The 27,579-nt window shown below is 39.9% G+C and overlaps 1 protein-coding gene across 3 annotated transcripts in view; it reads left to right on the top strand.

Moving 5' to 3' along the window:
• ITM2B (integral membrane protein 2B) overlaps nt 1–22,602 on the top strand; it is a 29,368-nt gene extending 6,766 nt beyond the window's left edge. Inside the window, exons 2-6 of one of the 3 annotated variants that reach the window (XR_014818884.1) lie at nt 15,610–15,738; nt 17,475–17,681; nt 18,934–19,044; nt 19,534–20,256; nt 20,873–22,565. Coding sequence is in view for 2 of the 3 variants with exons in the window: in XM_005652339.4 (XP_005652396.3) it covers nt 15,610–15,753; nt 17,475–17,681; nt 18,934–19,044; nt 19,534–19,684; nt 21,829–21,914 (699 nt within the window). In the remaining variant the exon portion in view is untranslated. 3 annotated transcript variants of the gene reach the window in all.
• The last annotated feature ends 4,977 nt before the right edge of the window (nt 22,603–27,579 follow it).

Raw genomic sequence — 27,579 nt, 5'->3', positions numbered from 1 at the left:
CAGTTCATTTACCTTACTTTCATTTTAGCGTTTGAAAAAAAATTTCCCAGTCCTATCAGTTGAAGCTGGGGCAGTGCTGGGCACCGGTAAGGAGAGATGGCAAACTCAGTGCCTCCTGGGCCCAAGCAAAGGATTTAGTGACGCTAGGCTTTTTTGCATAGTAAACAACTTAGAATATTCTTCATTTTTATTTAAAAAAAAAATCCAGCATTTCTTGACCTTCCGGTTTTTAAAGGTAAGCTAGAATCAGGATGTTTATTTAAAACTTTGTTTTTAAATATTAACAACTAATTCATACAAGAATTTCAGGCAGAAACCTGAAGACCTGACATAGGCCACCATTTCAGAAGCTCCTTTACAGTGGAGAGCCAGGGTGGCAAATTATGGCCTGTGTGTCCAGATGTGGCCTTCTGCCTGTTTTTGTACAGCTCATGAGCTAAGAATGATTTTTACATTTTTATATGGTTGGGGGGGGCGGAATTATCAGTGTCTCCCTTTTGCCCCAGTTCCCCCACTCAAAAAAGGGATATGGCTCAGGAAGCAACAGTACTTGTTGGGAACTCAGACTATGCAGTGTAGGCTGTTAGGATTTCCTATCTCTGAAACTTACTGTGATACTTGGGTAAACTACCTCAACTCTCTGTTTCTCCGTCAGCTAAAGGGAAATAGCTAATCTGTAAAAGTTTATCACAATGCCTGGAATAGAGCGAAACTCAATAGATAAAGCTGGGATTAATACTACCGCATCTTTAAGATTTCTAGAAGTAGCCTTCAAGATAAAAGTAGAAAATTGATGACGCAGAGCTGCTCTTCGTTCGGTATTGTATTTTATAGAGTACTGCCTCGAACCTAACACTAATTTCAGGTCGTGTTAGCTCCTCCTGGCAAAGGTTAATATTCGTTCCTGGATCTGATAACTTGGGCAAATCTAGAAACCTTCTAAGCCTCAGTTTCCTCATTTGTAAAATAGGATAGTGGTACCAACTTTACAGTGTTCTTATGGTGGGATTAACAGTGCCTAGGACATAAAAACTCATTAAATGTTCTCCCTTTCTGCCATCCCCATCTATTAAAAGCCCCACTCCCCCCATCATTCTTTCTTTTTTGCAGGGGTCTTTTTAGTGTTGCACCCATGGCATGTGGAGGTTCCCAGGCTAGGGGTCGAATCAGAGCTACCACAGCCAGCCATGGCCACAGCAACTCAGGATCTGAGCTGTATCTTCCACCTACACCACAGCTCACGGCTGGATTGCTTAATTTTCTGTGTATTGCTATTCATCCTCAGACTCTCTGACTCCATATGATTTGCCTTTTGTATCTACAAACTTGAGATAACTCATCAATCTTCATATTTTTCTTGCTAATATCGCATTTGTCATTCTTCAGTCTTTCCACCCAGAGTTGTACTCTGGGCATGTTGCTACACAGAGGTCTGGGAATCATTATTGTCCTAGGATTGAGTTGCCTTTGCCTTCATCCTACATTGTATCTTCAGTTTTATAAATCCAAGAGAAATATCTGAGATCAGTTTTTTTTAAAAACTCTACATGTCTGAAAATCTTTATCTTTAATTTAATTGGTATTTTATCTGGGTATAAAATTTTAGGTGAGCAGTGTTTTGTTTTAGCATTTTGATGCCACTGCTCCATTAATTTGTAGTCTAATGCCATTCTGATTTCTGGTTCTTCAAGTAGGACCAGTTTTTGTTTGTTTGTTTTTTTAACCCCCCTCTGGAAGCTTGAGGTTTTTTTCCTTACACTTTCATAATTTTTATTTACATATGTTGTCTTCTGTCATTCATTTTCATTCCCTGGCTTAAGGCTTATTTATCCCTTTACTATCACTCTGTTGAGCTTTCAGGAGGAAGGAAAGATAACCATTTAACTGGAAATCGAAATAGGTCTTTCAACTCAGCTGTCTTGATAGTTTAGGAATTATTAGAAAATTTCCTTTAACATTAAAAATGGGCTTAATGATAATTAATAATAGATTATAATGAAAACTGTAAGCATTATTATTAGCACTAGTTTAAGGTCAGACAGGATGAGCTAAAATGAGGCATCTTCTGTCTCCCTTTTTAATGTTCCAAAATCATCTTCATGAGTAACTTTAGAGACAACTTATTCACTACCAACTTTGTGATTTTTGCTTTGTGGCTTTATTCCTCTAACTTTACTTGGGTATTTTTATAATTTGTGTCTAACCCTTTTCATTGATTTTGAAATGCTTATATGCTTGTGTACCTGAGTTATTTTCCTTTATTGTTTTTTGCTTTATGTGCATATGCTTTTAATACTTTTGTTCCTGTCCTTTGTAATTTTATGAATAATAGATAAACTTCTATTAATTTTGTGAACAGAATAATAACAATACTACTGTTTTAATAGTTAGCATGTAGTGCTTACTCTAAGTGTGGCTAAATTTAAGTAAACCCATTATGATAGGAAGAATCTGTAGAAATTCAGGCTGTATCATTTCTGGTTGGATGGGAGTATTATCCAGTTGTAACATGGCGTCACTTATTACCAGAGTTTATTTGCTTAATCTGTTATTTAGTTAGGTCGCCGACCTAACAGCTCCATGATTTTCCTTCCTGAAGGTGTACATGGAGTCAGATGACATTCTGTTTGTATTCTTTGATAGTGCAAAAATAATTGTACCTAATTCTCCTGGGCTTCATTAAATTTATTTGTGAAGTGATGTATTGGACTAAATGGTCTTCCATGGTTCTTTCATAAAAGATCTTTTTTTGTGTGTCTTTTTAGGGCCGTGCCTGTGGCATATGCAAGTTCCCAGACTAGGGATCGAATTGGAGCTGCAGCTGATGGCCTACACCACAGCCACAGCCACTCGGGATCCGAGCCACGTCTGCGACCTACACCACAGCTCACAGCAATGCCACATCCTTAACCCACTGAGTAGGGTAGTGATCAAACCCGCATCCTCATGGATACTAGTTGGTTTCTGATTCTGCTGAGCCACAAGGGGAACTTCAGAAGATCTTTAGGCACCTGCTGCATGTCCAGACCCTGTACTAGGAATTTAAGTATTACTGAGCACCTCGATGTTCAAGAAATCCCTGGTGTAACAGAGAAATTATGTCATCCAAATTAATCACAACCTACTTAGATGTCCGTACCTGCTTTCAAAAGAAAACCATACCCCTGGATCCAAGAACCAGGAGCGTGGTGGAATAAGGGAGCAGGATCTAATGACTACTTAGCGCTTAGTGTACATGCATCTGGTGCCTGGCATAAGGTCAGAGCACTTTCACATGTTCACTGTAGAGACGCAGATCTCTCTGATCTTAAGAACTGGAATTATTTTTTCTAGTAGTCATTTTGTGTAACTTTCACATTTCTAAATGTGGTGGAAGGTATAACTTTCCACATTTGAATTCTTTTATACTTTTAGAAGAACATACTTGAAATTTTCTTGTCAAAAGTTCTGCATTTTTAAAAGGAATCACTCATATTTGATTATAATATGTGTAATTATCTCGTCGAATGCCATTAAAATCCAAGATTTATACAAAAATGAGTCCAGAACAGGTGCACTTCCTCCCCCCTCTAACCTTGACACCTAACTTTGTAATAAATTATAGAATAGAGCATTCCTATTATGCCTAAAATTTTTAGGAAGACAGCTGATATTCTTTTGGGGAACAATACAAACTCATGATACAGCCAGTGGCAGAAGAAATATACCTTACCATTTTGCCTATCACTGGTAAAGTCTATTATTTATTTATTTATTTATATTTATTTATTTATTTTCCTTTTTAGGGCCACACCTGCAGCATATGGAGGTTCCCAGGCTAGGGGTCTAATCAGAGCTGCAGCTGCCAGCCTGCGCCACAGCCACAGCAACACCAGATCCTTAACCCACTGAGCGAGGCCAGGGATCAAACCCACATCCTCATGGTTCCTAGACGGATTTGTTTCTGCTGTGCCACACCAGGAGCTCCAGGAAGTCTATTATTTACAGTAAATAACATTTGTATATGGTGCCGTTATTTGTATATAATGCTTATTAGTGCTAATCTAGGCTTTTGTTTTGATTGCCCAGCGATGTTACATCTCACCAATGTGGGTTTGAAAACCTGCCGAAATTTCATAAAGTATTATGACTAGTACACTCGTCTTCAGTGTCGATTGAACAAACATTATATAGAAGTGAAGGTCATCTTTTAATGTATGTAAAAAAAGATTTTTAAGGTATTTCTATATAAATCTGCTGTGTACTAGATATATATACTCTGCTTGTCCCTAATGATATGAAAAGTGATTAAGTTCCAACCTAGCACTAAAAGCCTTTACAGCCTGATTTTTTTTTTAAGTTCTGACCTATTTTTTTTTTTTTAACCTAGGCCTGTGCTAGTTTTGTTTTATTTTATTTATTTATTTATTTATTTATTTTGTCTTTTTGGCATTTCTTGGGCCGCTCCCACGGCATATGGAGGTTCCCAGGCTAGAGGTCCAATCGGAGCTGTAGCCACCGGCCTACGCCAGAGCCACAGCAACACGGGATCGAAGCCACGTCTGCAACCTACACCACAGCTCACAGCAATGCCGGATCGTTAACCCACTGAGCAAGGCCAGGGACTGAACCCCCAACCTCATGGTTCCTAGGTCGGATTTGTTAACCACTGCGCCACGACAGGAACTCCCCTGTGCTAATTTTATATAATGCCAATAATTTGGTTCAGATTTCTCATTGTAGTTAAATTGTTATGCAATAACTGTACATTTTTAATTTTTTTGTTCCCGTTTTGCTGCTTATGTTTTGTAGGATTGGTTACTAAAAAAGGACTATAATGAGAAATTGTTTTATAGACATCCTAATTTTAGACTAGTTTCTCTTTTTAAAAATCCTTTCCTATTCCAAGAGCAAAATAATACAATAACTTTATTATCCGCATAATGCTAATCTCTTGGAAAACTGCTCCCTTTTGCACTTCAGACATAAGATTTCTTATGTGGATTCTCTCACTATAGTTGAGATAGTAGCAGTAGTACTTGAAAAGACAAATGAGAGAGCACAATTGAGATTACTGATTTAAATGAGCAAGAGAAAACGCAAACAAATGTTTGGTGTCCTTAGAGATTTTAGCTTCTCAGCCATTTTTGTGTTTAACATATAGCAAAACACTTAATGCTATTAATAACGCACAGGTTGCTGGATCATGTCTCTGGTGCTTCCATGCTGGGGAAAGAAATCTAATGTAGAAGCCAGGTGAGCAGAACATGTACCAGTGGTTGAGTGAATGGCACTGGTATTCGGGAATTCACTGGAGCGATTGCCTACATAACTTCCGTGGTTCAAAGAGTATAGTTACAAAAACATTTTGGACAATTTAAAAGTAGATCTTGGAGTTCCCATCGTGGCGCGGTGGTTAACGAATCCGACTAGGAACCATGAGGTTGCGGGTTCGATCCCTGCCCTTGCTCAGTGGGTTAACGATCCGGCGTTGCTGTGAGCTGTGGTGTAGGTTGCAGAAGCGGCTCGGATCCCTCGTTGCTGTGGCTCTGGCGTAGGCCGGTGGCTACAGCTCCGATTCAACCCCTAGCCTGGGAACCTCCATATGCCTCGGAAGCGGCCCAAGAAATGGCAAAAAGACAATAAATAAATAAATAAATAAAAGTAGATCTTAAACGATGACCAAGGTTTTTGTTTGTTATTTTTTCATTCTTACTGGAATAAGAAATGATTTATTTTTCTCTCCAGTGATGTCTCACTTGGCGTTTTTGGTATTCTGCTCTGGATCACTTTTTATTGGCTTCAACCCCAGCACATACTTGTTTCAGCTTATCTTTCCCAGCTAAGTCAGGTGGGGTGGGGACAGTACTAATAGCTGTCACTTACTGAGCACATACTATTTACTGTGTGCCCAGCGGTGACCTGAATGCTTCCCAGGTCTTTCCACATTTACTCCCCACAGTAACCCTATGAGATAGTGATGAGTGATTAAACAGAGAAGCTAAAATACCAGCTGTCCATCTGTTTCCCACCCTCCAAAATGTTATTTCTTATCTACTCTCCACCTTTTCATCCCTGTCTGTCTTCTTTTTCGTACAGGTTTGAATCTTTTTCTGCTTTTTAGTGTCATTTCATGGGGTCTTAGGAAGAAAACCTTGTTCTTGCTCCTCGTAAGTTAGGAAAGGAGAGGAATTCGAGTTTACGGGTGGAGTATTAGTTACATACTGAAAATTTCAGCCTTTTCAGCGATAGACTTGTTAATTTTGGCAAATGTATAAGGTTGTTTAATCACCACAGTCAAGATGCAGAATATTTTCCTTACCGAAAAACATTCTTCCGTGCCTCTTTGTAGTCAGCCCCGTGTCTCACACCTGTCCTGTTTTCTGTTCCTATGGTTTTACCTTTTCCAGACCCTCACACGGATGGTCCTATACTGTGGGTAGCCTCATGTCGTTTTCATCATTTCTGTCCTGAGAAGTGGGTGTTGTCTAGAACAGCACTTTGATTCCTGTAGTTCTTGGACCACGGTCTTTGGGGTTGTTTTGTTTTGTTTTGTTTTTGCTTTCTTTAGGGCCGCACCTGTGGCATATGGAAGTTCCTAGGCTGGGGGTCGAATCGGAGCTGCAGCTGCTGGCCTCCATCATAGCCACAGCAACACCAGATCTGAGCTGCATCTGCGACCTACCCTGAAGCTCACAGCAACACTGGATCCTTAACCCGCTGAGCAAGGCCAGGGATCGAACTCACAACCTCATGGTCACTACTTGGGTTTGTTACTGCTGAGCCACAACGGGAATTCCGGGACCATGGTCTTCTTGGGGCTTTTCCAGTATCAGTGCCTCTCTGTCACTGTTTTTGGTTTACTTATACCATTCCTGTTTGGATTTGTTCTTTGTAAAAGAATACCTGTTCTGTCATTTGAAGGATTAAACTGTTTCATTCATTGTTAATCCCAGTCTCTAAAGCCCAAGAACTCAAAATCCTTTAGATGGAGACATGGTTTAAGATTAGGTTCTCAGAAGGACGCATACCCAGTCATAGCTGGAAATGAAGATCTAGATTTAAAACCAGGCAACATTGTAGAAAGGAACTTGGTATATTCGGGGTTTCTTTTTAGGGCCACACCTGTGGCAAATGGAAGTTCCCAGGTGAGGGGTCAAAGCAGAGCTTCAGCTGCCGGCCTACACCACAGCTCAGGGCAACTTCAGATCCTTAACACGTTGATCGAGGCCAGGAATCGGATCCTCATCCTCATGGATACTACTTGGGTTCGTTACTGCTGAGCCACCGCAGGAACTCCCGGAACTTGATATACTGGGGCAGTTCCCTGGTGGCCCAGCAGTTTAAGGAATCCAGCATTAGTCACCACTGCAGGGGCTGAGGTTGCTGCTGTGACGAGGGTTTGATCTCTGGCCCACAAACTTCTACATGCCTTGGGTGGGGACAAAAAAACAAACAGAAAACTTGGTGTATTTGCTCTTCACTGGGAAGAAAAATGAGGAGGGAGGAGTTGAGAAAACTAGACCATTGACGTGAAATCTTTTTGTGACTATTTGAATTATTAGATTTTTTTTAATGCTGGCAGCTAGTTCTATATTGTGGGAAACAGTGTACAGGCCAAACAGCACATCCGTGGGCAGCGGGCCTGTGCATCCTCCTATTTATCCATATTACTGAATGTGCTTTTTTAAAGTACATGTTTTTAAATAACTAAATTGACTTCTCAGGATGTAGTAGCTCATACTACTGTGAGTTGAATAAATTGTATTTGTTCTTTTCTGTATTTCTCTTTTATATTTAAAGTGCTTTTATGCCATAACTTTTTTTTCTTTCTTTTTTAATGATTTTTATTTTTTCCGTCATAGCTGGTTTACAGTGTTCTGTCAGTTTTCTACTGTGTAGCAAGGTGACCCCGTCACACATATGTACATTCTTTTTCTCAGATTGCCATGCTGCATTGAGTGACTAGATAGAGTTCCCAGGGCTATACAGCAGGATCTATCTTCCTTTCTTTCTCTTTCTTTCTCACTTTCTTTCTTTGTCTTTCTTCTTCTTCTTTTTTTTTTTTTTTTTTCCTTTGTAGGAAGATTTGTAACCCTAAGAGATATTTTCCTCTTTACTATTCTGGTTCCTAAAGCACTGTTGTTGCTTTTGTTCTAGTAAGGCTAAATGGTATTTCTGGGAGCTCTGAAAAAAAAAATGTATCTTTATTCATTCTACAAAGAAGACTCCCATAGAGCTGCCAAAGGATGGGAAGTGAGTTGTTAGTATGGGAACAGAGTAGAAATTATATGAAACCCTTGCATTTTGTCTGAGTTAAGTTTATGATTGAAGCACATTTACTGAAGCCTCTCAGGGAACCGATCACAGTGACCTAATTCTTAACTAAGTGAAGTACCAGAACAAAATTTATCCTTCATTTGGCTTAGGATATAACTTGTGAAGTAATTTTGTTATCATATGATCAGATTGATTTGAACCAGGAAGTAGTACAGTTGCAGGAGTGAGAATGGCTTTGAAGCTGTTTCTTTCTGTACCTGCTGTCCAGGGGTGATTATAGGCCAGCCTGTGCTTCAGTGTCTTCATTTATAAACTGGGGTAAAAACTTGAGCTTTTAGGAAGATTAATGAGATGGTAATTGTCCAGCACCTGTGGGACTTCTGTTACCTTACCAGCATAATTTAAGGTGCACCAGTTTCATTACAGGGCAAGGGAAGGAGATGACTGTGACTGTTTTAAATTAGGCCAAGAAACGTTACACACCCCAGTGGAGATGTTCTTGTTCATGACTGGTTTTCCTTTTTCTTGTTGATTTTTGTTACTGTTCGTTAATTATTAAATAAGCCAAGCATAGCAAAAACAAAAGAGCATTTATATGTAGTACCATTATATGTTTTTTCTTTTTATTAAATTAAATTAATGACAGCACTGATGGCGTGTGGAAGTTCCCCCGCCAGGGACTGAATCCAAGCCACAGCTGCACCACAGCCGCAGCAGTGTTGGGGCCCCTGTATCAGGCAGGGGGTAGAACCTGCGCCTCTGCAGTGACCTCAGCCGCTGCAGTCGGATTCTGAACTCACTGCACCACAGCAGGAACTCTCACTTTTTGTATGTTTTTTTAAGTGTTAAATATATTTATTATCCAGCTTGACTTTTTTTGGTGTTTTTTGGCTCAGCATTATGTTTCTGAGATTAATCTTAAAATCAACAGTACTGGTTCACTTTGTTTAAACTTATTATATGAACTTATAGGCGTTCCCGTCGTGGCGCAGTGGTTAACAAATCCAACTAGGAACCATGAGGTTGCGGGTTTGATCCCTGGCCTCGCTCAGTGGGTTAAGGATCCGGCATTGCCGTGAGCTGTGGTGTAGGTCACAGATGTGGCTCAGATCCCACGCTGCTATGGCTCTGGCGTAGGCCGGTGGCTACAGCTCTGATTAGACGCCTAGCCTGGGAACCTCCATATGCTGCAGGTGCGGCCCCAGAAATGGCAAAAAAAAAAGACTAAATAAATAAATAAATGAACTTATAATATTTTATCCTTTACTTGATAGGCATTTAGACTTTTAGGTCACTTCCAATTTTTTTCTTAATGACACTTCTGCAGTCATCATTATTAAGCTGGTTTTTCTGTACAGAAGTGTTTATTTAGAGTTATATTGCTAGGGATGGAGTTGTAAGATAGATATACAATTAAAAATATGTGTATTTTTAATTTTATTAGATGCTACCAGATTGTTTTCTTTTTTTTTTTTTTTTTTTTTTTTTTGTCTTTTTGCCATTTCTTGGGCCGCTCTCGCGGCATATGGAGGTTCCCAGGCTAGGGGTCTAATCGGAGCTGTAGCCACCGGCCTACGCCAGAGCCACAGCAACGCGGGATCCGAGCCGCGTCTGCGACCTACACCACAGCTCACGGCAACGCCGGATCTTTAACCCGCTGAGCAAGGGCAGGGATCGAACCCGCAACCTCATGGTTCCTAGTCGGATTCGTTAACCACTGCGCCACCACGGGAGCTCCCAGATTGTTTTCTGATAACCAGCTCCCATTGACTTTGGAAAAGCCCAGTCCCCATTGTTCCACACTTTTCCCAGTACTTGGTGGTGGTAAATTTTCTCTTACTGCCTGGTATGTAGAAACTCAGTTGACTTTTTTTCCCCTCGTTCCCCATAGTGCAATGTAATTTACATGCAGTAAAGTACACCTATTTTCTGGGTACAACTTGACTGAATTTATGATACCCACCATCAGTCAAGATACGAAACATTTTCATCCCCATAAAAAATTTCCTCTTGTCCCTTCCATCTTTCTTTCACCATGACAACCACTGAGCTGTTTTTGTCATTATAGTTTTGCCATTTCAGAGGTAGTCTTGTGTTTTGGAATTTTTTCACTCTAATGTTTTTGTTTGGTTTTGTTTTATAGCCACACCTGTAGCATGTGGAAGTTCCCAGGCTAGGGAGCAAACCTACACCTCCATAGCGACCCAAGCCACTGCAGTCAGATTCTTAACCCACGGTGCCACAGCAGGAACTCCCACTATAATGTCTTTGAGAGTCAGTATGAATATACTACAATTTATTTATTCATTCATCAGTTAGTGGATATTTGTATTGTTTGCGGTTTGAAGCTATTATGAATAATGATGCTCTGATTATTTATGTGTAGATGTTAGACTCAGTTAATTTTTAATTGCTGATCTTCAGCAATTTTGCTAAACTAGTTTGAATAATGTGACTTTCTCAGATTTTCTACGTAGACAATTATATCATTTACATATAATGATAGCTTTGTATAATTTTTCTAACCTTTATGTCTGTTATATTCTGTCGTTTGTGTACTACCTAGGATCTCTAGTACAGTGCTGACTGAACAAAGAATTCATTTTAGTGGGCATCGCTCATATTCGTGACTTAAGAGAGTATGATACAGTTCTGAAGTTTCACCATTAAACGTGAGGGCTGCCATAGATTTTTAATCAGTAGCCTTTTTCATGTTAAAGTATTTCACCTCTTCTAGTTTGTTGGGAGATTTTGTTCTGAATGGGACTGACAGTGTGTCAAGTGCATTTTCTACATATTTTGAGATGGTCGTGGGGTTTTTCTTAAATCTTCTATGTGGCTTTTTTCTCTAAGCTTATTACTCTTTCCAAGGTTTAAAATTTAATCATTGGGAATACACTTTTAATAAATCACTTAGGTTAAAGTTTTTAAAACCTAAGTTAAAGTTTTTTAAACCTAAGTTAAAAACTTTTCTGTCTTGAATGTACTTGAATCCTTTCTCCGTGACTCAGACTGTAATAGGGAACATAATTTATCTGTCATGCGTACTGTTAATTTTGACTGTAAATTGCTTAAGAGATGAGCCATGCCTTAATTACATTTGAGTTTCCCACAGGATCTAGCAAATAACAGGTCCTTAATGTTGAACCAGGCTAAGTACTTAGGGCACCTATACTTAGCTAAAGAACCACAGTCTCTTGTGCGTCATAAATTCTTATATTGCCCCCCACCTTCATTATGCTGGCTGCTCTTTTTGTCTTTTGGAGCCACACCCGAGGCACATGGAAGTTCCCAGGCTAGGGGTCTAATCAGAGCTATAGCTGCTGACCTACACCGCAGCCACAGCAACGCCAGATCCGAGCCACGTCTACAACCTACACCACAGCTCACAGAAACACCAGATTCTTAACCCACTGAGCAAGGCCAGGGATCAAATCTGCATCCTGGATACTAGTCAGATTCATCTCCGCTGACCCACGATGGGAACTCCATGCTGACTGCTTTTGTAACTTCTGGACTCACTAGAAAACTAAACAACCATGCTTTTTAAAAATTTTTCTAAATTTTATTCACTAATCAGGTATTTTTTGAGTGCCAACTAAGTACCAAGGTTGGCTTTGTGGCACCATACTAACCCTTGGGAAATTTAGACAAAAAAGATTATGAGATTGAAGACCTGATGCCTCTTTGGTGAAACAGATGATTATTGTAGCACATGGACTTTGAGTCCATAATTTGGTGATTCAGATTCTTACTTCCTTTTTTTTTTTTTTGTCTTTTTAGGGCTGTACCCGCAGCATATGGAGGTTCCCAGGCTAGGGGTCAAATTGGAGCCATAGCCACCAGCCTATGCCACAGCCACAGCAATGCCAGATCCAAGGCACATCTGTGACTTACTCTTCAGCCTGCAGCAATGGTAGATCCTTAACCCAATGAGCGAGGCCACGGATCAAACCTGCATCCTCATGGATACTAGCCAGGTTCTTAACCCACTGAGACAATGGGAACTCCCAGATTCTTATATCCTGACTCTTAAGTCATGGTTCACGTTGTTGAGGTACTGAGCAAATGGCATGTAAATAAGTGAAGATTTTGTAAGTTAGATTCTTTTGAGAAATGTAATTTTTGTATTTTATTGTCAGAGTCCTGGAATGTGATTTTTGAATGGAGAGGAGGATTCAGACTTCCTAGCATGATACACAAAGTCCCTTTATGATTTGCCCCAGTACCTCTACATTCTCATGTCGTGTACCCCTCGCCACCATAACTGGGAACTCCAGCCGCAGCACACATGGCCCTGGGAGATGTCATGCATTCTGGCCCCATGATTTTATATGTTCTTCCCCCTTCGTATTTGCTGCTTAACTCTGTCTTCTGTGTAAATAAGAAGTGTATATCCTTCATCCCCTCCAGTATTTTCTCCGCAGAGGTCTTCCCCACATCCTCCTGTGCTGTGCACATTCTCCTGTTAGAGCCTATATCATATTTATGTTCTCTTTGTATATTTATTTTCCAGGCAGGGGCTATAGACGCAGTGCCTAGCACAGCTCTTGGCACATAGTAGACATTTATAATTTATTCTTGACAATATTGTTTGTTGACCATTTAAAAATGTTAGATCCAAAGGTCTGGATGCATGTCCTCAGCCTCACAGTTGGGGCTGCGTGTTCTTCTACAGGTGTCTGCCCAGGCTCTCTGGCTGTTCCTTTCTGTGCTCCTAGAGGAGAGAGCCTGCCAAACAGGCGGGCCTTGTACACGCATTTGACTGTCTCAGCAGCTGATAGCAACTGTTTAGCAATGACTATTTCCATCTGTCATTTCCATCTCCCCACGCTGCCTCTACCCTCAGATTAATTATGCTGGGGACTGTGTCTTATCTCTTTCGATATTCGTGTCAGATAAGGGCTCAAGCCAAACACTCTGTGTACTTTATCATCCAGGTTTCATAACACCGTATGATTCTATGGAATTCTTGTAACTTCCTGTTCACAGATGGGGTATCTTGTATGGCTTGATAAGTTCCTCTCGGGTTTTTTTTTCTTTCCTCAGTACACACTACTTCCTTTCGTATGCTTGTTTTTTTTATTATTATTACTTAATGAATTTTATTACATATATAGGTGTACAACAATCATCACAACCAAATTTTACAGCATGTCCATCCCAAACCCTCAGTGCATGCCCTGTTGTCTTAAATATACACCTCCCACAGCAAAGTGTGACACTCTCTCGCAGTGTCCAGACCCATCCTTAGTTTGAAAGGCATTTGTTCTGCAGTGTTCAATTCTGTGTTTATGCCTCAAGCAACCTAGGCACCTTAAATTGTTCTTGGTTGGCTGCGATGTCCGGGGTGGGCTTTTCCCTGGTGGTGTCAAGTTAAAATTCTTCCTCTTAGAATGGAAAACTTATGCTTAGCTTGCAGTCTTTCCTAACTGAATTCTCGCTTCAGCCCTCTCCATCACTGATTATGCAGTTTTCATTCCTTACTTTTAACTTATAGCCTGTTTATCTATGGAGACATAGGTCAAGTTTACTTTCTCTCTTAATCCATCCCGTATTGAGTTTTCCAAGTAAAGGGTAGCCTCATATGCTTGAGAGGCTGTACACATGTACAGCTTATTAGAACGTCTTTTATTATGTTGGTCCCAAGTCAGCTGGGGACTTTCTTTCACTGTCTGTACTATTTCTTGAGCCACTAGTTATATAACACCCGCAGCAGATCTCATTTCTTTCTCGGCTCTTTGCACATGAACCTGGGTGTGTTATTCCTTTCACATTCCTTTCAAATAAGAAAGAAAGTTAGGGGAGTTCCCATCGTGACGCAGCGGAAACGAATCTGACTAGCATCCTTGAGGTTGTGGATTCGATCCCTGGCCTCACTCAGTGGGTTAAGGATGTGGTGGCGTTGCTGTGAGCTGCGGTGTAGGTCGCAGATGCGGCTTGGATCCCGTGTTGCTGTGGCTGTGGTGTAGGCCAGCAGCTGTAGCTCTGATTAGACCCCTAGCCTGTGAACCTCCATATGCCAAGGGTGCGGCCCTAAAACAAAACAAAACAAAACAAAAAAAGAAGATAAGTGTATTAACTCTGAAGTGACAGAGTAGAGAGACTGAGTTAAAGGGGCAAGGAGTGCGTCTAAGGACTGTGAATATCCCGACCCCTCGATGGTGTTCCAGTGCTAAATTATTTCCTTGATTGGGTCAAAATTAGAATTCTAACAACTGTATGCTAGTTGGGTGTCTCTTAATAAGTTTTTCTTACTGAATCTTTCCTCAGTTTTCTACAGCTTCTATCTTAAAAATGAAGAATTTGATCAAGAAGTGGAGTTACAGGATTATTTCTAGATACGTGTGTCCTACTTTTTTGAGATTCTAGTTATTTAAAGAATCTGCTTAATATTATTTGGTCTGTCCCTGATTTTTTGTTAATTTTTCTTATGTTTGGTTAGGAGTGGCTTGGTGTCTAGTGTGGAATATTAACTCCTTGTAGCAGGCTAACACATAATTTTATAAATAATCTCATGTACATGGAAGTTGTAATAATACACAAGACCCAGCATCATAATGTTGCATCGCGGAGTTGTATCATAGCCATCTCTGGATTTTTAAATGTTAGAAGCTATTTTAATCATCACCAAAAGTTAAAAGAAAAGAGAGACACACACAGAAAAGGGAGAGTGTTAAGTGTGTTATTTATTGCTCTAGAGATATCGATAGCTGGTGGGCTGTTGAAAGTTAGAAGAAGGCGACACTCTCCCAAGGGACTGGTGTTTTAGCTCAAGAGGCAATTGTGCTGAGTCCTGGCACCACCACGTAATCATTACTGGGTGGATTTTGGTTAGCGACCTCGATCTTTGGTCTTTTTGGCTTGGGAGGGGGGACGGCGGACAGACAGACGACTATGCCCATGACACAAGTTCCAGGGCCAGGCATTGAACCCTTGAGTGACAGAAGTGACAACACTGATTCCTCAAGCACTAGGTCTTTATATCTTTTTTTTTTTTTTTTTTTTTTTTAAGGGCTGCACCCACAGCATATGGAAATTCCCAGGCTAGGGGTCAAATTGGAGCTGCAGCTGCCAGCCACAGCCACAGCAATGCCAAATCCAAGCCATGTCTGTGACCTACACCATAGCTCACAGCAATGCTGGATCTTTAACCCTCTGAGCAAGGCCAGGGGTCAAACCCGGCATCCTCATGGATAGTAGTCGGGTTTGTTACTACTGAGTCACAATGGGAACTCCTATATCTTTGTTTATGTAATAATAATCTTTAAAGTTTCTTAAACAGTCTTGATGTTTCTGTGATTCTGACTAGAGCTAAGATATTGACTATCAGTCTTTTTCATATTTTAGGACCCAGATGAAGTGGTACCAGTTGGCCAAAGAAGAGCCTGGTGTTGGTGCATGTGCTTTGGCCTGGCATTTATGCTTGCAGGTGTCATTCTAGGAGGAGCATACCTGTACAAATATTTTGCACTTCAAGTAAGTGGGAAAATGGTAAGGACGTTTTTTGCCTTTGCTTCACATGTGTTAGAAAATTGGCCCAGGAGTTCCTGTTGTGGCTCAGTGGTTAACGAATCCGACTAGGAACCATTAGGTTATGGGTTCAATCCCTGGCCTTGCTCAGTGGGTTAAGGATCTGGCATTCCCATGAGCTGTGGTGTAGGTTGTAGATGCGGCTCGGATTGGCGTTGCTGTGGCTCTGGTGTAGCTCCGATTTGACCCCTAGCCTGGGAACCTCCATGTGCCGTGGGAGTGGCCCAAGAAATGGCAAAAAGACAGAAAAAAAAAAAAAAAAGAAAAAGAAAATTGGCCCAAACTTGTTCTGGGTCTGTACTTTTTTCTGTGACCTTTAGCCAAAATGGTGGTCCTCTTAAGGTTGTGTTTCAAAATCTCCTGAACAAATGGAAGATAACATAAGAAAAAGAATGTATATACATGTATGACTGGGCCACTTTGCTGTACAGCAGAAATTGGCACAACATTGTAAATCAACTGTACTTTAATAAAAAAAATAATAAATTAAAAAAAAAAATCACCCACAGGACAAGGATGACCAAAATAGGACGGGGGGGGGGGGGGGGGTAAAAAAAGAAAAAAACTCCTGAACGTAAGTTTGCTGAGCCAGCTAAAAAGTCACTAGAAGTGGAATAATACTGTTTTGAAATGTTTCTGGAGTTCCCTGGTGGCTTAGCAGTTAAAGGATCCAGTGTTGTCACTGCTGTGGTACAGGTTCAATCCCTGGGCCAGGAACTTCCACATGCCACAGGCACAACAAAAAAAAAAAAAAAGAAGAAGAAGAAAGAAATGTTGCTGACTAAAGGGTATAGATTGTGGTTGATTTTTCAAAATTGTCTAACCTTCAACTTTCCAACCATAATTAATGGCTAAGTTATAATATTTTTAATTGCCAGTTGAATAAATAAACTAGCCACAAGTGTCATATTAATAGATTACAGTTTGATAGACATTTTGGGCGTCCCCATAAAATTTTGCTCCTGAGTCCAGAGTATACTCATTCCAGTTTTTTACAAGAAATGTATTTTTGATATAAGAAAATCATTTGCAGTTCCACTGTCCAGAGGTAATATTTTTTGACCTAGCATTTTGTTATATGCTCCTAATATTTATTATATACACTTTTAAAAAAAATCAGTCTTTATAATGATTTGCTGTAATCTGATATTTTCCACTTAATTATGATGTATTTTTAAGGAAAAATCCAAACTACCTGTATGCTTGTGGAAATTTCAGAAAAACTAAACTATCCCTCTTTTAGCTGATGAGAAAAATCATGTAATTGGTGAATTACATTTTAAAAGTATATTCTTTCAGAAAAACATTATTAGTTTCTGAATATATTCTTTTATAAAAAATAAGGCCTACAGGTAGAAATAGGCCTATGTGTTTCTTCACATTTACTTGTCACCAGATGGATAATTGCCTTTATATTCTATTTTTGTCAAACACAGAAAGTAAAGGAGGAATCAGCTGCTTTTCTCCTTCTGAAGCCTTTTTTTTTTTTTAAACAATACTTCAAAACCTGATCTTACAGGAAGAATGTGTTAACTCTGTAATTAAAGTGTCTGGCTTGTCATGTAAAAGTAAGAGTTTGCAAGCAAAGTGCTACTTAGATAAAGGTGGCAGCTTAAGTAATGCTTGCATTTAAAAGCCTGTCTCCCACTGCGTTGCTAAAGCAGTGTTTAAACTCTCCATAGCCAGATGACGTCTACTATTGTGGAATAAAGTACATCAAGGATGATGTCATCTTAAATGAGCCTCCTGCGAACGCCCCTGCCGCCCGCTACCAGACCATCGAGGAAAATATTAAGATCTTCGAGGAAGATGGGGTCGAGTTCATCAGCGTGCCTGTCCCAGAGTTTGCGGACAGCGACCCTGCCAACATTGTGCATGACTTTAACAAGGTGAGCCCAGGGTCCCCTGAACTGTTCCTTAATGGATGCTTTTGTAGTTTTCGCTTCAACATTTGCTAATTTATTCTGTTTACGATGCACTTTTAACTTTAAAACAAGGTGGACCAGGGAGTTCCCATTGTGGTGCAGCGGAAACATATCTGACTAGTATCCATGAAGCTGTGGGTTTCGTCCCTGGCCTCATTTAATGGGTTAAGAATCCAGCATTGCCATGAGCTGTGGTATAGGTCACAGATGTGGCTCGGATCCCAAGTTGCTGTGGCTGTGGTGTAGGCTGGCAGCTGTAGCTTCAATTCGACCCCTAGCCTGGGAACTTCCATATGCCATGGGTACAGCCCTAAAAAGCAAAAATGAAATGAAATGAAATAAAATAACTAAAAAAACCAAAAAAAAAGTGGACTAGAGTTTCCTTGATCCTGCAAGATAAAATGCAACATCTGATGGGCTCTTAGAAGCTGACCCTCAGTGAACCTGGCCTTCTCTCGCCCTGCCTTCCTTCCCCAGGCCTTGCTGTTGTAACACATACCCCATGCTATTCCTCCTTTGGTGATCAATTGCTGTTATTTCCTGTATGCCCCTCATTTTCTTTTTCTTTTTTTTTTACTCAATGAATTTTATTACATTTGTAGTTGTACAGCAGTCATCACAACCCAATTTTATAGCATTTCCATCCCAAACCCTCAGCCGATTCCCCAACCCTGCAACCTGTCTCCTTTGGAAACCATAAGTTTTTCAAAGTCTGAATCAGTATTTGTTCTGCAAAAAAGTTCATTGTGTCCTTTTTTTAGATTCCACATGTAAGTGATAGCATATGACATTGGTGTCTCACTCTCTAATTTCAATTAGCATGATAATTTCTAGGTCCATCCATGTTGTTGCAAAAGCCATTATTTCTTTCCTTTTAATGGCTGAGTAATAATCCCAGTGTTTATATGGACCACATCTTCTTTATTCATTCTTCGGTTGATGGGCATTTAGGTTGTTTCCATGTCTTGGCTATTGTATACAGTGCTGCAATGACCATTGGAATACATGTATCTTTTTTAGTCATGGTTTTCTGTGGATAGTTGCCCAGGAGTGAGATTGCTGGATCAAATGGTAGTTCTGTTTTTAGTTTTCTGAGGAATCTCCAAGATTTTTCCATATGTTCTTCTCACAGATTATCGTAAAAAATCCAGTTGCCGCCTTTTTATCTGTAATCTTCACATATTAATCTAACAAAAATGTATCTTTTTCTTCCCAGAAACTCACGGCTTATTTAGATCTTAACCTGGATAAGTGCTATGTGATTCCTCTGAACACTTCCATTGTTATGCCACCCAGAAACCTACTGGAGTTACTTATTAACATAAAGGTATAAAAATTTCTAATATTTCTTTTAATGATGCTGTTGCAGCATCTTAGAGTTCCCTGTTGACAAATTAGCCCTATGGGAGCCCATCTTCCTGGAAATATAGCCAATAGACATTTTATAAAGAGGAACTAAGACTCATAGTTTTGCATTTTTTTCCATGTCTTTTTTTTTTTTTCAATATTTTGCTTTCGAAATTAAAATCCAACTTCTTGAATTATATTTGTTTTCCTAAAGGGCCAGAGAATAAATAGTAGGCTTTTAAGAAATAAGTCTATGTTGTAACTGTTACTCATTTTGATGCCATAGGCAATATATAAACAAATGGGCAGGACTGTATTCCAATAAAACTTTGTTTATAAGAACAGATGGTGGGTGATAGTTTGCCAGCCCCTGTTCTGTACTGTAATCTCTAAGAATTGAGTCTCTTTTCCTTGTCTGTTCAATATCTCCTTTGAGATATTTGTGTAATATATTTTTTCCCAAATGTAGGCTGGGACCTACCTGCCTCAGTCCTATTTGATCCATGAACACATGGTCATCACTGATCGCATTGAAAACATCGATCACCTGGGCTTCTATATTTATCGACTGTGCCATGACAAGGAAACTTACAAACTGCAGCGCAAAGAAACCGTTAAAGGTAATACTTTTTAATGTTAAACTGTTGGCCAAAAAAGTTTGCTTCATTTCATTGAGTTAGATTGAGATGTAGGCTAGTCATTGTTACCAATGCGTTTGCCGTGAGTGAGAAAATAAAACTTTATGGTATACTGTCGGATAATTCTAGATTCCTGAAGAATCATTTTCATTCTAATTCTACTCTTTTTGAAGGGAGAGAATAGGTGACTAGGAGATGTCATTTCCTTGAGGTGGTGTTATCTCACTTTCTGTGTCGTCACGCAGTCAGTCCAATGTCCTCTGTTACCATCTGGTTCAGCCAGTATGTGTGAGGGTTCTTCTCATCCAGAGAGTTTTTAGAGGAGCTCTTCAGGTGTAGCCTTAGGGATCTTAAGCAGAGTTGGCCTCTTGGATCGCATTGAAGATAGCCACAGTCAGGTTAGTTAGAAAGGAGTTTAACTGAAGAATTAAGAGCATGGACACAACTAATGTGCCTTCGCCAAATCATTTAACCTTTATTTTCTCACATGATGACGTTTCTCCCCAGTTCTTTTCAAGATCATTGTAAAAATAAAATGAAAAGGAGTTCCCATTGTGGCCCAGTGGTTAACGAATCCGACCAGGAACCATGAGGTTGCGGGTTCAATCCCTGACCTTGCTCAGTGGGTTAAGGATCCGGTGTTGCTGTGAGCTGTGGTGTAGGTTGCAGATGTGGCTTGGATCCCTCGTTGCTGTGGCTGTGGCGTAGGCTGGTGGCTACAGCTCCGATTAGACCCCTAGCCTGGGAACCTCCATATGTCACAGGAGTGGCCCAAGAAAATGGCAAAAAGACAAAAAATTAAAATAAAAAAAAAAATGAAAATACATGTGACAGAGCTTTAGAAAGTAAAAAGTGCCAGGTAGATATACGGTGATGTGATTTCTTTGTGGCACCTACAGTGCTTTCCTAGCTTTTTTAAAAATTTAATTTAATTTTATTATTATTATTATTATTTTTGTCTTTTTGCCTTTTCTGGGGCCGCTCCCTTGGCATAGGGAGGTTCCCAGGCTAGGGGTCAAATCGGAGCTGTAGCTGCTGGCCTACACCAGAGCCACAGCAATTCGGGATCCAAGCCACGTCTGCAGCCTACACCACAGCTCACAGCAATGCCGGATCCGTTAACCCACTGAGCAAGGCCAGGGATCGAACCTGCAACCTCATGGTTCCTAGTCGGATTCGTTAACCACTGCGCCACAACGGGAACTCCTCCTAGCTTTTTTGTTAGCACTTTTTTTGATCTTTTTAGGGCCACACCTGCACATACAGAGGTTCCCAGGCTAGAGGTTGAATCACAGCTGCAGCAATGCCAGCTCTGAGCTGCGTGTTTAACCTACACCACAGCTCACAGCAACACTGGATCCTTAACCCATTGAGCGAGGCCAGGGATCGAACCTGCATTCTCATGGCTAAGCCACGAGGAGAACGCCTCTGTTAGCACTTTTGATGATACTGTTCTCCCACCTTGGGACTGAGGAGTCACCTGAAACCTACTGCTTGATTTCTTACATTTTAAAAGGATCTTTTAATATTGTTCCTAATTTTTTTAAAAGTCACAGTTTTACACATAACAAAATAACTCTTTTTAATATGCTGTTCTGAGTTTCAACATATCACCACCACAGTCAAGGTGTAATAATACTTTAAATAATACTGTTCTATTTCCACTACCTTCAAGGTCAGAAGTTTACATGCATGGCATTATTATTGTTATTGGTATCTGTTAAGATACTTAGTTCAGAGAAGAGCGGGGAATTATTTTCTGCAGCATTAAAAAAAATCAGAAAATCAAAAATGGGAATTCTGGGCGTAGCGGAAATAATCTAAGAACCATGAGGGTGTGGATTCAGTTCCTGGCCTCACTAAGTGGGTTGAGGATCCGGCATTGCCATGAACTGTGGTGTAGATCGCAGATGTGGCTCGGATCTGGGGTGGCTGTGGGTGTGGCATAGGCTGGCAGCTGCAGCTCCAATTCAACCCCTAGCCTAGGAACCTCCATATGCTGCGGGTGCGGCCCTAAAAAGCCAAAAAAAAAAAAAAAGTTAATGGAATATTATAATAACTGAAGATTAATATGAATATTTATGGATGAAGAACCAGGAATTTAAACAATTCTTCCTTCCAAACAGGTATTCAGAAACGTGAAGCCAGCAATTGTGCTACGATTCGGCATTTTGAAAACAAATTTGCCGTCGAAACTTTAATTTGTTCTTGAACAGTCAAGAAAAACATTATGGAGAAAAACTTAATACACAGCATAATAACCCCACCCTTTGTATTTTGTGCAGTGATTATTTTTTAAAATCTTCTTTCATGTAAGTAGCAAACAGGGCTTCACTATCTTTTCATCTCATTGATTCAATTAAAACCATTACCTTTTAAAAATCTTTTTTCCTTTCCAAGTGTGGTGTCTTTTATCTTGAATTAGTAGTTGTATGAAGTCATAGGTAATAGTACACTTCACCATAGACCTTTAGGTGTTAAGAAGAATTCAGATTTCCTTAATTCATTTATCCAGATTTTTATGTTTTAATTATGCATTTTCAAGAGGAGGGGTTATCTAATAATCAGATATATGCATACGTAAAAATGGACCACAGTGACTTATTTGTAGTTGTTGCCCTGCTACTTGGTTAGAGCATTTGAACACACATTTTGATTTTCCTCTAATTAAAATGTGCAGTATTTTCAGTGTCATATTTAACTATTTAGAGTATAATTTCCACCTCGATGTTTTAATATCCTAGGCATCTGCTGTAATGATATTTTAGAAAATGTTTGGAATTTAAGAAATAACCTGTATTACCAATTTGTATAATCTATACTGTGCAACAGAATATAAATATCACAAAGTTGTTTGACTAAAGGACTGTGTGTTGTTTTTCCCGTATAATAAAGCCAAAGAACAGTTCGGTTCTTCCTATCTTGAGATAACCCATGTTAACAAAGAAACTATTCCTTGACAATCCAGTTCTCTATACACAGGGAGTAAAGTCAAAGGTTGTTTTGAAAACTAAAAACAAGCTTTTAAAATCACTACATTCTTCATGGATACTATTAAAGTAACATCTAAGGTGGAACGTTGAAAGATGCTGTTTAAACTTTTCAAAATAATGCTTTTGTACTTAATGGAAGGGCTATCATTAAAGCTAAACTTTCCCAGGGGCATAAAGTGTTTTCCTGAGAATGTCTCCCTCACAAATGAAACATTTTAAGTTATGGTGGTGATTTATTTCTAAGGTTGCTTCCTATCTGAAATTATTTATTTATTTATTTATTTATTTATTTATTTATTTTGTCTTTTTGCCTTATCTAGGGCCGCTCCCGCGGCATATGGAGGTTCCCAGGCTAGGGGTCAAATCGGAGCTGTAGCCACTGGCCTATGCCAGAGCCACAGCAACGCAGGATCCGAGCCACATCTGCAACCCACACCACAGCTCACAGCAACGCTGGATCCTCAACCCACTGAGCAAGGCCAGGGATCGAACCTGCAATCTCATGGTTCCTAGTCAGATTTGTTAACCACTGTGCCACGACGGGAACTCCTGAAATAATTTAGAATCCCACCCCCATTTAAATATCTAAGAGTAATTTCGCTATAAATTCTTAAAACAAATTCAAATTCTGAATTTCAGAAGTTAGAAGTTTTAAAGTTTCACAAACCCGTAACAGATTTAGTTCAGGAATCAGTTGAGTATAAAAAGTATATATGTGTTTTCTTTCTTTTTTGGCCGCCCCACGGCATGTGGAATTTCCAGGCCAGGCATCAGATCCGAGCCACAGCTGCAAGCTACACTGCAGCTGTAGCAATGCCAGACCCTTACTCCACTGTGCCAGGGATCAAACCTGAATCCCAGTGCTCCCAAGATACCGCCAATCTGTTGTGTCACATCGGGAACTCCAAAAAAGGGTATTGTTTGATTCCTGGCTCTTGGTTTCTTGTCAGTCATACTATGAAAACTTTAGGCTAGCTGGTCAGATATTTAGAGATTGAGAATTTGTTTTAGAAGAGAATATATTCTGGTAAAATGAGACTTGCTTTTCCCTACCTTCAAGGCTCTTAAAATTTCATGGATTTAAGGGGACTCTGAATCTTCACAAGCCATTATTTATTCATTCGACAAATACTTACTGGGCATCCTTTATGTGTCTGGCATATCATTAAGTATTGAAGGTACATCTGTGAAGAAGAAAGACACCTGCTGCCTTAGTGGAAACTCACTATCCAATGAAAGGGACTGTTGAATAACCAGCTACTTAGAACACAATTGTGATGGTTCTGTAATGGAAAGAATGGGCCCAGGAGCTTTAGGAAGCCTTTAGGAGGGACAGGGAGACTTTTGGAATGTGAAAGTGATGGGACCAGGTAATGGAGGATCTTGAGAACTTCGTCCGGTAGCTCATGGACTGCTCTTGAAGGTTTGTATTTTGGAAGGAGCATTTTAGTTTCTGTTCTCCTACTGCTGATAGTCATGCTGCACTAGTTAGGATAGATGAACCGCTGTTAACAGTCCCAACATCTCAGTGGGCTTCAGACAGTAGAATTTTGTCTGTTTTCATCACTACTCCAGTGTGGTAGGAAGGCTCCCAGGACCCAAACTTGCCCATCTTGTACCAGTGCCAGCTTTGAATCCTCAACTTGCCCTGAAAGAAGAGGAGCTACAGTGATAGGAACTGTGGGGAATTATGGGCAGGCCTGAAAGTCACACATCACTCTTCTCCAGGAAGAGAAAAAAAATGATTTGCTGAACACAAAGCATTGTCTTTACTGCAAATAGACAGTTCAAACAAATGAATGAATTTTAAAAACTCACTGGAAAATAAAGATCATTCACAATGCCACCACTCAGAAATAATCATAGTAAGAAATTGAGTTTCATTTAAAACTGTGTTATCTTGGAGTTCACGTCGTGGCGCAGTGGTTAACGAATCCGACTAGGAACCATGAGGTTGCGGGTTCGGTCCCTGCCCTTGCTCAGTGGGTTAAGGATCCGGTGTTGCCGTGAGCTGTGGTGTTGGTTGCAGACATGGCTTGGGTCCCGCGTTGCTGTGGCTCTGGCCTAGGCCGGTGGCTACAGCTCCGATTCGACCCCTAGCCTGGGAACCTCCATATGCCGCGGGAGCGGCCCAAGAAATAGCAACAACAACAACAAAAATAAAAATAAATAAAAAATAAATAAAACTGCGTTATCTTACTAGCAGCATGTTCTTAGTAGACTGGGAAAATGTAGAGAAACATAAAGAAAATAGAGATTATAAATTAATTCCCTACCAAGAGCTCACTAAGGTTTCTGTTGTTGTCACTTTGGTGTATGCATTTGAGTTCTGTGTCTTTACTTTTTACAGTCTTTTCCTCCACTTATAAATAAATGTAGAATTTTCAATGATTTGGGAAAGTGCATATAATTCCACAATTATTTATTGTGAGTGTGCCATAATTTTCTAACAAGTTCTCTCTTGTTGGACCTTTATGACAGTTTTGCCATTAAAGGTGCTGAGATATATTCCTTTTAACAACCTTTGCATTTGTGTATATGTGTATCCATGATAATTTCCATCTATTCTTGCAATTGTTTCCCCTTTGCATTTACTCTTCAAAAAATTATCCAGTTATCTATTAAGATGCAAATAATTAGAAATAAAATAGAATCAAAGGGAATTTTATTAAAAAAAAAAAAAAAAGGAAAGGAAAGGTAATCTCCTCCCCTATGCCTGCATCTGACTCTTTAACTGCTAATTCTGATACTTCTGTATTTCTCCTCCTTATGCTTAAAAAGCTATTTTAAATATTTCTTTTGTCATCTTTCCCAATCTGTATCTTTCTTTTTAGGGCTGCAGCTGCAGCATATGGGAGTTCCCAGGTTAGGAATCAAAGTGGAGCTGAAGCTGCCAGCCTACGCCACAGCCAGAGCAACAGTGGGATCCTTAACCCACTGAGCGAGGCCAGGGATTGAACCCAAATACCCTCTGAGCCACAACAGAAACAACCAAGGTGTATCGTTTTTCCCTTCCCTTGCTTCAAAGCAAGGACTTGCAGTACAGTGTTGAGAAGGAGTGGTGAGAGGCAACATCCGTGCCTTGTACCCGTTGTTAGTGGGAAAGCTTTGAGTTTCTCATCATCAAGTATGCTGTTAGCTGTATGTTTTTTATAAATAGTCTTTATCAAGTTTGGGACGTTCCCCTTTATTTTTAATTTACTGAGTTTTATCATGAATGGCTGTTGGATTTTGTCAAATGCCTTTTTTCTATCTACTGATACGATCATGTGATTTTTATTTTTTTAGGTTGTTGATGTGATGGATTATATTAATTGATTTTCAAATGTGGAATCATCCTTTAATACCTGGGATAAGTCCCACTTGATTGTATATAATTCTTTTTTTTTTTTTTTTTGCCATTTCTTAAGCCGCTCCCATGGCATATGGAGGTTCCCAGGCTAGGGGTCTAATCGGCGCTGTAGCCACCGGCCCATACCAGAGCCACAGCAACGCGGGATCCGAGCCGCGTCTGCAACCTACACCACAGCTCACGGCAATGCCAGATCCTTAACCCACTGAGCAAGGCCAGGGATCGATCCTGCAACCTCATGGTTCCTAGTCGGATTCATTAACCACTGCGCCACGACAGGAACTCCTCGATTGTATATAATTCTTTATAGACTTTATTGTGTTTGAGTGACCAATATTTGGGGGAAGGTTGCATCTCTATGTTCATGGGAGGTACCTTCCTGGAAGGTCTTTGTCTGGTTTTGGTATCAGGGTAATGCTGGCCTTGTAGACTGAGTTAAAAACTAAGTATCCCCCCTGCTCTATCTTCTAAAGGAGGTAGTAGACAGTTGGTATATTTTCTTCTTTAAACGTTTGGTAGAATTCAGTGGTGAACTCACCTGGGCCTGGAACTTTGTGTTTTAGAAGATGATAGGTTATTAATTCCCTTCCTTCCTCCCTCCTTTCCTTTCTTCTCCTTCCCCCGCTCCCCACTCCTTCTCCATCCTTGGCATGTGGAAGTTCCTGGGCCAGGAGTTAAATCCTAGTCTGAGCTGCAGATAGTGGAAATTCCGGGTATTGAACCCACATCCTTAGAGAGACAATGTCGGGTCCTTAACCCACTGAGCCACAATGGGAACTCCAGAGTTTTAACTATGTCCTTACTGATTTTCTGCCTGTTAGCACTGTCCGTATTTGAGAGAAGGGTATTGAAGTCTCCAAATATGGTATTGAAGTAATTATTTCTCCTTGTGGTTCTATCCATTTTTGTCTCGTGCAAAAGAGATGTTTTGTTGTTAAGTACATACATATTAAGAATGTTTACATCTTAGACAATTGACCTCTTTATCATTATGTGATGCTTTTCTTTATCCATGATACTTTTCTTACTTTGAAATTGCTTTGTCTGAAATTAATGTGGCTGTTTCTGATTTCTTTTGATTTCTTTTGATTGCATTTTTCTCCATTCACTTACTTCTAATCTCTGTGTCTTTATATTTAAAGTGGGTTTCTTGTAGATGGTATATAAGTCAGATCATGGTTTTGGATCCACTCTGACAGTCTGTGTTGCAGTTGGTACATTTAGACCATTGATATTTGAAGTGATTATTGACATAGTTGGATCAATATCTACCATTTTGTTACTGTTTTCTGTTTGTTGCCTTTCTTTGTTCCTGTTTGTGTCTTTCAATTTTTCTGGCTTTTATGGTTTTAGTTGAGCTTTTTTTAATTTTTATTTTTAAAAATTACTCAATGGATTTTATTACATTTATAGTTGTACAACTATCATTACAACCGAATGTTATAGCATTTCCATCCCTCAGTGCATCCCCCCATCCTGCAACCTGTCTCCTTTGGAAACCATAAGTTTTTCAAAGTCTGTGAGTTGGTATC

The sequence above is a fragment of the Sus scrofa genome, chromosome 11 (genome assembly GCF_054392235.1).
Source record: "Sus scrofa isolate SSC_HxYL_T2T_F1_AM1 chromosome 11, Sscrofa_HxYL_maternal_Yorkshire_Landrace_v2.0, whole genome shotgun sequence".
In the NCBI taxonomy this organism is placed as follows: Eukaryota; Metazoa; Chordata; class Mammalia; order Artiodactyla; family Suidae; genus Sus; species Sus scrofa.
The sequence above is the reverse complement of the archived record's forward strand: the minus strand, read 5'-3'. Positions and strand labels throughout refer to the sequence as shown.